The sequence below is a fragment of the Bos indicus genome, chromosome 3, assembly GCF_029378745.1.
Source record: "Bos indicus isolate NIAB-ARS_2022 breed Sahiwal x Tharparkar chromosome 3, NIAB-ARS_B.indTharparkar_mat_pri_1.0, whole genome shotgun sequence".
In the NCBI taxonomy this organism is placed as follows: Eukaryota; Metazoa; Chordata; class Mammalia; order Artiodactyla; family Bovidae; genus Bos; species Bos indicus.
Window position 1 is genome coordinate 93,969,812 of NC_091762.1, and position 12,154 is coordinate 93,981,965.

The 12,154-nt window shown below is 45.5% G+C and overlaps 1 protein-coding gene across 1 annotated transcript in view; it reads right to left on the reverse strand.

Annotated features, from left to right (window-relative positions):
• The window catches only part of SHISAL2A (shisa like 2A), a 31,178-nt gene extending 19,369 nt beyond the window's left edge, over nucleotides 1–11,809 (reverse strand). The window contains exon 1 of the mRNA XM_019958409.2: nucleotides 11,358–11,809. Coding sequence (XP_019813968.2) covers nucleotides 11,358–11,539 — 182 coding nt within the window. The 5' untranslated portion in view covers nucleotides 11,540–11,809. The remainder of the gene's footprint in view (nucleotides 1–11,357) is intronic.
• Between the last annotated feature and the right edge of the window lie 345 nt (nucleotides 11,810–12,154).

Here is a 12,154-nt window from a genome sequence, read left to right on the forward strand (position 1 = left end):
AAATGAACTTCAAATGATCAAAGTTGTCCCATGGTGAATGTACTGCCTCAAGAGGTGGTGAGTTTTTTATTATCAGACAGGTTTGCACAAGACCTGGATGAATCCACCTTTCAATGAAGTTAAAGATTCTTGCTGATGATGGGTAACTGGCCTGAAGAGCCACTAGCCTTCTAGAATTTCACAAACCTACAACTCTGAAAGATAGGTAACCCACTGTGACTTCTGGGAAAGAACTGGAGGGGTGATCTAACATTTGTTAAGGTTTTTGAGTCAGGCAGTTCTAAGTTTGAATCCTGGCTCTCTCACATATAAGTTGAAAACTCCTTCACCTTTTGATCTTCATTTTCCTTCATTCATAAAATTCACTATCTCACCAGGTGTCCATACAGATTAAATGAGATAATGTATCTACAGTGCCTGAATGCCAGTTCTGCCCTTCAGCAAGGCTGCAGCCCTTGGGCTCACATCTTAATCAAAACCAGAAACTACTGATTACGGGTGTTTGGAAAGTCTATCGGACATGTGATAACACCAGCTGCTTCCCCACAGGGAGTCTTCATTTCCTGAGACATGCTTTTAAAACAGCAATTCTCCTCTAGCACTATCCAAGGAAACAGTTCATCTGCAAATTTTTTAAAGGCCAGCTTTCATGAAAAGGGCCAAATGGAGTCCAGAGCAAAACAAGGTCTCCACCCTGCAATGGTGGGGCTCGACAGGAACATGCCAGAAGGGTTATTTCAGGGTCTGGAGTACACTGATCACCTAAATGTCCTGAGGACTTCAGTTTCCCTTCTCCACTTTGAAATTGTCTGTGATGTTTGTGAATCACATTCTAGCCAAGCCTAGGGGGCTTCCCTTGTGGATCACTGGTAAAAGAATCCACCTGCAGTGTAGGAGCCACAGAAAACATGGGTTTGACCCCTGGGTTGGGAAGATCCCCTGGAGAAGGGCATGGCAACCCACTCCAGTATTCTTACCAGGAGAATCCCATGGGCAGAGGAGCCTGGCAGGCTATAGGATATAGAGTCACAAAAAGTCAGAAACGACTGAAGCGACTTAACATGCACCCAGGAAAAGTCAGCCCTACAGGCTGCCCTTGGGGTCATAAACTCTGAAGGACACTGATGTGCAATGTGACCTCATAGCTCACTTCATGCAACCTTCTACCTCACTGTCTGAGCCATTAAAGCACTCCATACCTCAAGAGGGTCCCAGGCAAGGAGAGGAACCATAGGGGTGTATGGGGAATCGGGTGGTAGGAGTGGAATGGGATTCTGACTACATGCTGAAGGGTTTACTCATTCTGTATCCCCAAGTGCCACAACGGTGCCCAGAAGACAACAGAGGGTCAGCCAGTGACTTTTCAACTGATCTGAGAAGAGCAGGTTCAGTTCAGTTCAGTCGTTCAGTCATGTCCGACTCTTTGCGACCCCATGAACCACAACACGCCAGGCCTCCCTGTCCATCATCAACTCCTGGAGTTCACTCAAACTCATGTCCATAGAGTTGGTGATGGCGTCTAACCATCTAATCCTCTGTTGTCCCCTTCTCCTCCTGCCTTCAATCTTTCCCAACATCAGGGTCTTTTCAAATAAGTCAACTCTTCACATCAGGTGGCCAAAATATTGGAGTTTCAGCTTCAACAGTCCTTCCAATGAACACCCAGGACTGATTTCCTTTAGGATGGACTGGTTAGATCTCCTTGCAGTCCAAGGGACTCTCAAGAGTCTTCTCCAACACCACAGTTCAAAAGCATCAATTCTGCGCACAGCTGTCTTTAGAGTCCAACTCTCACATCTGCATATGACTACTGGAAAAACCATAGCCTTCACTAGATGGACATTTATTGGCAAAGTAATGTCTCTGCTTTTGAATATGCTGTCTAGGTTGGTCATAACTTTCCTTCCAAGGGGTAAGCGTCTTTTAATTTCATGGCTGCAATCACTATCTGCACTGATTTTGGAGCCCCCCAAAATAAAGTCAGCCACTGTTTCCACTGTTTCCCCATCTATTTCCCATGAAGTGATGGGACCAGATGCCATGATCTTCGTTTTCTGAATGTTGAGCTTTAAGCCAACTTTTTCACTCTCCACTTTCACTTTCATCAAGAGGCTTTTGAGTTCCTCTTCACTTTCTGCCATAAGGGTGGTGTCATCTGCATATCTGAGGTTATTGATAATCTCCCGGCAATCTTGATTCCAGCTTGTGTTTCTTCCAGTCCAGTGTTTCTCATGATGTACTCTGCATATAAGTTAAATAAGCAGGGTGACAATATACAGCCTTGACGTACTCCTTTTCCTATTTGGAACCAGTCTGTTGTTCCATGTCCAGTTCTAACTGTTGCTTCCTGACCTGCATACAGGTTTCTCAAGAGGCAGGTCAGGTGGTTTGGTATTCCCATCTCTTTCAGAATTTTCCACAGTTTATTGTGATCCACACAGTCAAAGGCTTTGGCATAGTCAATAAAGCAGAAATAGATGTTTTTCTGGAACTCTCTTGCTTTTTTCATGATCCAGCGGATGTTGGCAATTTGATCTCTGGTTCCTCTGCTTTTTCAAAAATCAGCTTGAACATCTGGAAGTTCACGGTTCACGTATTGCTAAAGCCTGGCTTTGAGAATTTTGAGCATTACTTTAGTAGCGTGTGAGATGAGTGCAGGAGCTGACTGTGGCTCAGACCATGAACTCCTTATTGCCAAATTGAGACTTAAATAGAAGAAAGTAGGGAAAACCACTAGACCATTCATGTATGACCTAAATCAAATCCCTTATGATTATACAGTGGAATTGAGAAATAGATTTAAGGGCCTAGATCTGGTACATAGAGTGCCTGATGAGCTATGGAATGAGGTTCGTGACATTGTACAGGAGACAGGGATCAAGACCATCTCCATGGAAAAGAAATGCAAAAAAGCAAAATGGCTGTCTGGGGAGGCCTTACAAATAGCTGTGAAAAGAAGAGAAACGAAAAGCAAAGGGGAAAGGAAAGATATAAACATCTGAATGCAGAGTTCCAAAGAATAGCAAGAAGAGATAGCCTTCTTCAGTGATCAATGCAAAGAAATAGAGGAAAACAACAGAATGGGAAAGACTAGAGATCTCTTCAAGAAAATTAGAGATACCAAAGGAACATTTCATGCAAAGATGGGCTCGATAAAGGACAGAAATGGTATGGACCTAACAGAAGCAGAAGATATTAAGAAGAGATGGCAAGAATACACAGAAGAACTGTACAAAAATGATCTTCACGACCCAGATAATCATGATGGTGTGATCACTCATCTAGAGCTAGACATCCTGGAATGTGAAGTCAAGTGGGCCTTAGAAAGCATCACTACGAACAAAGCTAGTGGAGGTGATGGAATTCCAGTTGAGCTATTCAAATCCTGAAAGATGATGCTGTGAAAATGCTGCACTCAATATGTCAGCACATTTGGAAAACTCAGCAGTGGCCACAGGACTGGAAAACGTCAGTTTTCATTCCAATCCCAAAGAAAGGCAATGCCAAAGAATGCTCAAACTACCACACAATTGCACTCATCTCACACGCTAGTAAAGTAATGCTCAAAATTCTCCAAGCCAGGCTTCAGCAATATGTGAACCGTGAACTTCCTGATATTCAAGCTGGTTTTAGAAAAGGCAGAGGAACCAGAGATCAAATTGCCAACATCTGCTGGAACATGGAAAAAGCAAGAGAGTTCCAGAAAAACATCTATTTCTGCTTTATTGACTATGCCAAAGCCTTTGACTATGTGGATCACAATAAACTGTGGAAAATTCTGAAAGAGATGGAAATACCAGACCACCTGATCTGCCTCTTGAGAAACCTGTATGAAGGTCAGGAAGCAACAGTTAGAACTGGACATGGAACAACAGACTGGTTCCAAATAGGAAAAGGAGTACGTCAAGGCTGTATATTGTCACCCTGCTTATTTAACTTATATGCAGAGTACATCATGAGAAACGCTGGACTGGAAGAAACACAAGCTGGAATCAAGATTGCCGGGAGAAATAACTTCAGATATGCAGATGACACCACCCTTATGGCAGAAAGTGAAGAGGAACTCAAAAGCCTCTTGATGAAAGTGAAAGTGGAGAGTGAAAAAGTTGGATTAAAGCTCAACATTCAGAAAACAAAGATCATGGCATCCGGTCCCATCACTTCATGGGAAATAGATGGGGAAACAGTGGAAACAGCGTCAGACTTTATTTTTCTGGGCTCCAAAATCACTGCAGATGGTGATTGCAGCCATGAAATTAAAAGACGCTTACTCCTTGGAAGGAAAGTTATGACCAACCTAGATAGCATATTCGAAAGCAGAGACATTACTTTGCCAACAAAGGTCTGTCTAGTCAAGGCTATGGTTTTTCCTGTGGTCATGTATGGATGTGAGAGTTGGACTGTGAAGAAGGCAGAGCGCTGAAGAATTGATGCTTTTGAACTCTGGTGTTGGAGAAGACTCTTGAGAGTCCCTTGGACTGCAAGGAGATCCAACCTGTCCATTCTAAAGGAGATCAGCCCTGGGATTTCTTTGGAAGAAATGATGCTAAAGCTGAAACTCCAGTACTTTGGCCACCTCATGCGAAGAGTTGACTCATTGGAAAAGACTCTGATGCTGGGAGGGATTGGGGGCAGGAGGAGAAGGGGACGACAGAGGATGAGATGGCTGGATGGCATCACTGACTCGATGGACAATAGTCTGAGTGAACTCCGGGAGTTGGTCATGGACAGGGAGGCCTGGCGTGCTGCGATTCATGGGGTCGCAAAGAGTCGGACATGACTGAACGTCTGATCTGATCTGAGTGCAATTGTGCAGTAGTTTGAGCATTCTTTGGGATTGCCTTTCTTTGGGATTGGAATGAAAACTGACCTTTTCCAGTCCTGTGGCCACTGCTGAGTTTTCCAAATGTGCTGACATATTGAGTGCAGTACTTTCACAGCATCATCTTTCAGGATTTGAAATAGCTCAACTGGAATTCCATCACCTTCACTAGCTTTATTCATAGTGATGCTTCCTAAGGCCCACTTGATTTCATATTCCAGGATGTCTGGCTCTAGCTGAGTGACCACACCACTGTGATTATCTGGGTCGTGCAGGTCTTTTTTGTACAATTCTGTGTATTCTTACCACCTCTTCTTAGTATCTTCTGCTTCTGTTAGGTCCATACCATTTCTGTCCTTTATTGAGCCCATCTTTGCATGAAATGTTCCCTTGGTATCTTTAATTTTCTTGAAGAGATCTCTAGTCTTTCCCATTCTATTGTTTTCCTCTATTTATTTGCATTGATCACTGAGGAAGGTTTCTTATCTCTCCTTGCTATTCTTTGGAACTCTGCATTCAAATAGGTATATCTTTCCTTTTCTCCTTTGCTTTTTGCTTCTCTTCTTTTCACAGCTATTTGTAAGGCCTCCTGAGACAGCTATTTTGCTTTTTTTGTATTTCTTTTTCTTGGGGATGGTCTTGATCCCTGTCTCCTGTACAATGTCACGAACCTCATTCCATAGTTCATCAGGCACTCTATCAGATCTAGTACCTTAAATCTATTTCTCACTTCCACTGTATAATCATAAGGGTTTTGATTTATGTCATACTTGAATGGTCTAGTGGTTTCCCCCACTTTCTTTGATTTAAGCATGAATTTGGCAATAAGTAGTTCATGATCTGAGCAGGTTATGAGAGTCATTTAGCCTTAGACATTTGTGGAGCAGGTCAAGTCAGGGCTTGGGACCAGACAGGCCTGAGTTTTCATCCTAGTTCTGACACTTCTTCTCACTAAGGTAATCTAAGATAGTAACTTAACCTCTTACAAGTTTCCTCATCTGTAAAATGGAGAGATGTGGAAGAGCTGTGATTGTGTAAATGCAACTAGCCCTAAAATGGTGTGAAGTAATGTTCTTTTACCACCAGACACATCCACAACTGAGCATTGTTACCACTTTGGCCCAGCTCTCTTTCTGGAGCTATTTCTCCACTCTTCCCCAGTAGTATATTGGACACCTACTGACCTGGGGGGCTCATCTTCTGGTGTCATATCTTTTTGTCTTTTCATACTGTTCATGGGGTTCTCCAGGAAAGAATGCTGGGGTGGTTTGCCATACTTTCCTTCAGTGGACCACATTTTGTCAGAACTGTCCATCCTGACCTGTCCGTTTTATGGATGTCGATGTAGTTATGTCTGGCGGTGAAAGTAAAGTCCTGTGTTGTAAAGAACAATACTGCAAAGGAACCTGGAATGTTAGGTCCATGAATCAAAGTAAATTTGATGTGGTCAAACAGGAGATGGCAAGAGTGATTATTGACATTTTAGTAATCAGTGGACTAAAATGGGTGGAAATGGACGAATTCAATTCAGATGACCATTATATCTACTACTGTGGGCAAGAATCTCCTAGAGGAAATGGAGTGTCTCTCATAGTCAACAAAAGAGTCTTAAATGAAGTACTTGGGTGCAATCTCAGAAATGACAGAATGACCTCGGTTTGTTTTCAAGGCAAACCATTCGACACCATAGTAATCCAAGTTTATGCTCCAACCAGAGAAGGCAATGGCACCCCACTCCAGTACTCTTGCCTGGAAAAATCCCATGGACGGAGGAGCCTGGTAGGCTGCAGTCCATGAGGTCACTCAGAGTCGGACACAACTGAGCAACTTCACTTTCACTTTTCACTTTCATGCACTGGAGAAGGAAATGGCACCTTCTCTGGCTCCAACCAGAGAAGGCAATGGCACCGCACTCCAGTGTTCTTGCCTGGAGAATCCCAGGGACAGAGGAGCCTTGTAGGAGGCCGTCTATGGGGTCACACAGAGTCGGACACAACTGAAGTGACATAGCAGCAGCATGCTCCAACCACTGATGCTGAAGAAGCTGAACAGTTCTATGAAGACCTACAAGACCTCTGGAACTAACACACCAAAAAATGTCCTTTTCATCATAGGGATTGGAATGCAAAAGTAGGAAGCCAATAAATACCTGGAGTAACAGGCAAGTTTGGCCTTGGAGAACAAAAATTAAGCAGGGTAAAGGCTAACAGAATATTGTCAAGAGAACACACTGGTCATAGCAAACACCCTCTTCCAACAACACAAGAGACAACTCTGCATATGGACATCACCAGATAGTCAATACTGAAATCAGATCGATTATATTCTTTGTAGTCAAAGATGGAGAAGCTCTATACAGTCAGCAAAAACAAGACCTGGAGCTTACCGTGACTCAGATCATCAGATTCTTACGGCAAATTTCAGACTTAAATTGAAGAAAATAAGGAAAACTACTAGGTCATTCAGGTATGACCTAAATCAAATCCCTTATAATTATACAGTAGAGGAAATGAATAGATTCAAGGCATTAGATCTGGTAGACAGAGTACCTGAGAACCTATGGATGGAGGTTCATAACACTGTACAGGAGTTGGTGACCAAAACCATCCCCAAGAAAAAGAAATGCAAGAAGGCAAAGTGGTTGTCTGAGAAAGCCTTACAATAGCTGAGAAAAGAAGAGAAGCAAAAGGCAAAGGAGAAAGGGAAAGATATACCCAACTAAATACAGAGTTCCAGAGAACTGCAAGGAACGATAAGAAAGACTTCTTATGTGAATAATGAAAAGAAAGGAAAACAATAGAATGGTAAAGACTAGCAATTTCTTCAAGAAGACTGGAGAAAGGGAATGTTTCATGCAAAGATGGGCTCAATAGAGCACAGAAATGGCAAGGACTTAACAGAAGCAGAAGAGATTAAGAAGCAGTGGCAAGAATACACAGAAGAACTATATAGAAAAGGTCTTAATGACCAGGATAACCACAATGGTGTGATCACTCACCTAGAGCCAGACATCTTGAAGTGTGAAGTCAAGTGGGCCTTAGGAAGCATCACTACGAACAAAGCTAGTGGAGGTGATGGAATTCATGAGATATTTCAAATCCTAAAAGATGATGTTGTGAAAGTGCTGCACTCAATATGTCAGAAAATTTGGAAAACTCAGCAGTGGCCACAGGACTGGAAAAGCTCAATTTTCATTCCAATCTCAAAGAAGGGCAATACCAAAAAATGTTCAAACTACCATGTAATTGTACTCATTTCACTTGCTAGCAAGGTAGTGCTCAAAATCTTTCAAGCTAGGCTTTAGCAGTACTTGAACCTAGAACTTCCAGATGTAAAAGCTGGATTTAGAAAAGGCAGAGAAACCAGAGATCAAATTGCCAACATCCACTGGGTCATAGAGAAAGCAAGAGAATCCCAGAAAAACATGTGCTTCATTGACTACACTGAAGCCTTTGACTATGTGGATCACAACAAACTGTGGAAAATTCTTCAACAGATGGGAATAACAGACCACTGTCTCTTGAGAAACCTGTATGTGGGTCAAGAAGCAACAGTTAGAACAGGACATGGAACAATAGACTGCTTCAAAATTGGGAAAGGAGTACCTCAAGGCTGTATATCGTCACCCTGCTTATTTAATTTATATGCAGAATACATCATGCAAAATGCCAGGCTGGATGAATCACAACCTGGAATCAAGATTGCTGGAAGAAATATCAATAACTTGAGATATGACATCACCCTAATGACAGAAAGTGAAGAGAAACTAAAGAGCCTCCTGATGAGGGTGAAAGAGGGGAGTGAAAAACCTGGCTTAAAACTCAACATTCAAAAATCTAAGATCATGGCATCTGGTCCCTTCACTTTATGGCAACCAGTTGGGGAAAAAGTGCAAACAGTGACAGATTTTATTTTCTTAGGCTCCAAAATCACTGCTGATGGTGACTGCAGGCATGAAATTAAAAGACGCTTGTTCTTTGGAAGGAAAGCTATGACAAACCTAGACAGCATACTAAAAAGCAGAGACATCACTTTGCCAACAAAGGTCTATATAGTCAAAGCTATGGTTTTTCCAGTAGTCATGTATGGATGTGAGAGTTGGACTATAAAGAAAGCTGAGTGCCAAAGAATTGACGCTTTTGAACTGTGGTGTTGGAGAAGACTCTTGAGAGTCCCTTGGACTGCAAGGAGATTCAACCAGTCCATCCTAAAGGAAATCAGTCCTTAATATTCATTGGAAGGACTGATGCTGAAGCTGAGACTCCAATACTTTGGCCACTGGATGCGAAGAACTGACTCATTGGAAAAGACCCTGATGCTGGGAAAGATTGAAGGCGGGGGGAGAAGGGGATGACAGAGGATGAGATGGTTGGATGGCATCACCGACTCAATGGACATGAGTTTGAATAAACTCTGGGAGTTGGTGATAGACAGGGAGACCTGGCATGCTGCAGTCCATGGGGTCGCAAAGAGTCAGACACGACTGAGCAACTGAACTGAACTGAACTGAACTGATGGTTTTTCCAGTAGTCACGTATGGATGTGAGAATTGGACTATAAAGAAGGCTGAGTGCCAAAGAATTGATGCTTTTGAACTGTGGTGTTGGAGAAGACTCTTGAGAGTTCCTTGGACTGCAAGGACATCCAACCTGTTAATCCTAGAGGAAATCAGCCCTGAACATTCATTGGAAGGGCTGATGCTGAAGCTGAAACTCCATTACTTTGGCCACCTGATGTGAAGAGCCAGCTCACTGGAAAAGACACTGATGCTGGGAAAGGCTGAGGGCAGGAGGAGAAGGGGGTGACAGAGGATGAAATGGTTAGATGGCATCCTCAACTCAGTGGACCTGAGGGAGATAGTGAAGGACACACTCAGGGAGATAGTGAAGGACAGGGAAGCCTGGTGTGTTGTAGTCCACGAGGTCGCAAACAGTTGGACACAACTTCGCAACTGAACTGTGCCTAGCATAGCACCTGGCACAAAGAAAAAGCTATAATCAACGAATGAAAATATGGATAAACAGAGAATATATGAATATAATTCTGCAAGCGACAGCAGCCAAATGTGCAGGATTTGAAAACCTGGCCATCTGAAAATCCTTTGAAATTACAAACCGAGCTGTCTATAAAAAGCAATGATATCTGTAATTGTTAGTGGCATATGCCAAGCTGATTTTACCTTGATCTTGATCTCATTTGGCCCTTGCCCTAGTCAGCATCATCATCCCCATCTGATAAGTGAAAAGACAGTGGCTCAGAGAGGGTTTAAGGCAGGCTGTCCTTTTACATCCAGAAGGCGTGCAGCCTCCAGTCACATACCTCCAAGGGACAGGAAGATCAATGTCTACAGAGATGGCCCACCCCATTTTTGCTGATGCCTGTTTTCTAGAGCACTCAGGATCAAGTCCTGTTTTCTGGGTGAGGCCTTTGGAGACCCAGAGAGACTGAGATCTATTGATCTATTGCCCTCTCAGCTCCACACTTAGGTTCCAGGAATGTCAGCACTGGTCTTATCATCTCCTTCTCTGAACAAGTGAGGAGACTGGGGTCCTGTGGGCGGGGGTTCACCGCAAATACACTGATCTGGCTTCTGCTGTGGCATTATGTCATTGTTTAATGATGAACTTGAAGGCAACTCTGAATCTCTGGTCATCTGCCTTCACTCAGAACTCACCACAGGACCTGACATGCTAAGTTCACAGGCAAGGGTGGCTGAAAGAATGACTAAATATGAGCGGGAACAAAAGGACTGAGGTTGGGCTGAGTCTTGGATTGAGTTGGAGAATAGCATCTAATGAAGTATTAAGGCTTGTGAGTGAGGTCTAGATAATGTTTGGAGTCAGGGTGGGGAAGGAGAGCTGAGGTGGGGTTGCAGGGAGGATGAAGGAGGAGATCAGGGCTGCTGGTAGAGTAAGAGCTTGGATCAGTACTGGGGAGTGGGTAAGGTCAGGAATGAGGCTGGTGATGATATCAGGAAGGGGACCTTGCTGGGCACACAGATAAAGGAGGAGTTATCCTGTGAACGCTGCGTGATGGGAGTTTGCTGTTAGGGTGGGGGGTTGTTGTGTAATTTGGGTTGAGGGTGGTGGATGAGGACATCTGGAGTGGGGATGAAATGAAGCTTTTCCAGGGTGGAGTTGGGATAAGGTTCAAGGATGGATCTGAATAACGGTTGGGTTAAAACGGCGGGGGGTGATGGAGAAGGCAATGGCACCCCACTCCAGTACTCTTGCCTGGAGAATCCCAGGGACCGGGGAGCCTGGTGGGCTGCCATCTATGGGGTCGCACAGAGTCGGACACACTGAAGTGACTTAGCAGTAACAGTAACATGGGGGAATGGAGCGGAGAAGCGGCTGCAGGGGGGATCTGGGTTGGTGAGAGCCTGAGGGGGTAAAGGCGGGGTGGGGGTCGGTGCTGACTTTGGGGTGGGCACTGGATGAGGATTGAGGGTTTAGCACGCGGTTGGGCCGAAGATGGAGCAAGGGGGCTAGGACGGGAGCGGGGTTCTAGGTGGGGTGAGGGCCAGGGCCGGTACCTGAGCCACCACATGTAGCTGTGCTCGTAGGGGAAGAAGCTGTGCGGGTCGTCGCAGCAGTACTTGTGGTCGCGGAAGCCGCAGCAGAAGACGGCGGCCGCCTCGCCCCCCGGCCGCGGGCAGCTGAAGCCACGCACCACCTCCTGCTCGGCGCTCACGTAGCTCGTGCAGGCGCCGCTCATCGCGGCCTGCGCGCCGCCCGCCGCCACCCCGGGTCCCCAGACGGACTGACGGACAGAGACAGCAATGAGCCCGAGAAAGAGACACACAGAGAGGCAGAGATAAGCAGAGAGACAGAAACTGACACAGAGACGGAGAGGCACACAGATGGGCGCAGACGGAGCGGTGAGAGACCTAGAGCCCCCGAGATTCTAGAGAGGATCGAGAGGCAATCGGGTACGCGGACAAGTCTTGCCAAGAGAGGGGACGGAGGAGGGAGAGGGAGGAAGGAAGGAGGAGGGCCGAGGAGAGGTGGGAGTGGAGAGGGGCGGGAAGGCGGGCGGGGGATCGCGCCTGAGCAAGGGGCGGGGGGCGACCTGCGGAGCCGGGAGGAGGGAGCAGCCTCTCGTCTCTGCGCGCGGCTCCCACCAGCCCCACTCCGTTCCTGGTGGACGCACTCGGGCGCTGGGTGCTCAGAGAGACAGCCCATGTGCAGGGTGGCAAAGCGGGAATCGAAGTCACCGGCTTGGATTCCACACCTGTGCTGAGCACCATCCATGGTGCTAGGTACGCACTGTGAGTGTCACTGGGAATCCCCGGGCAGTGCCAGGCTACTGTAGGACACGGACGAGGGACCT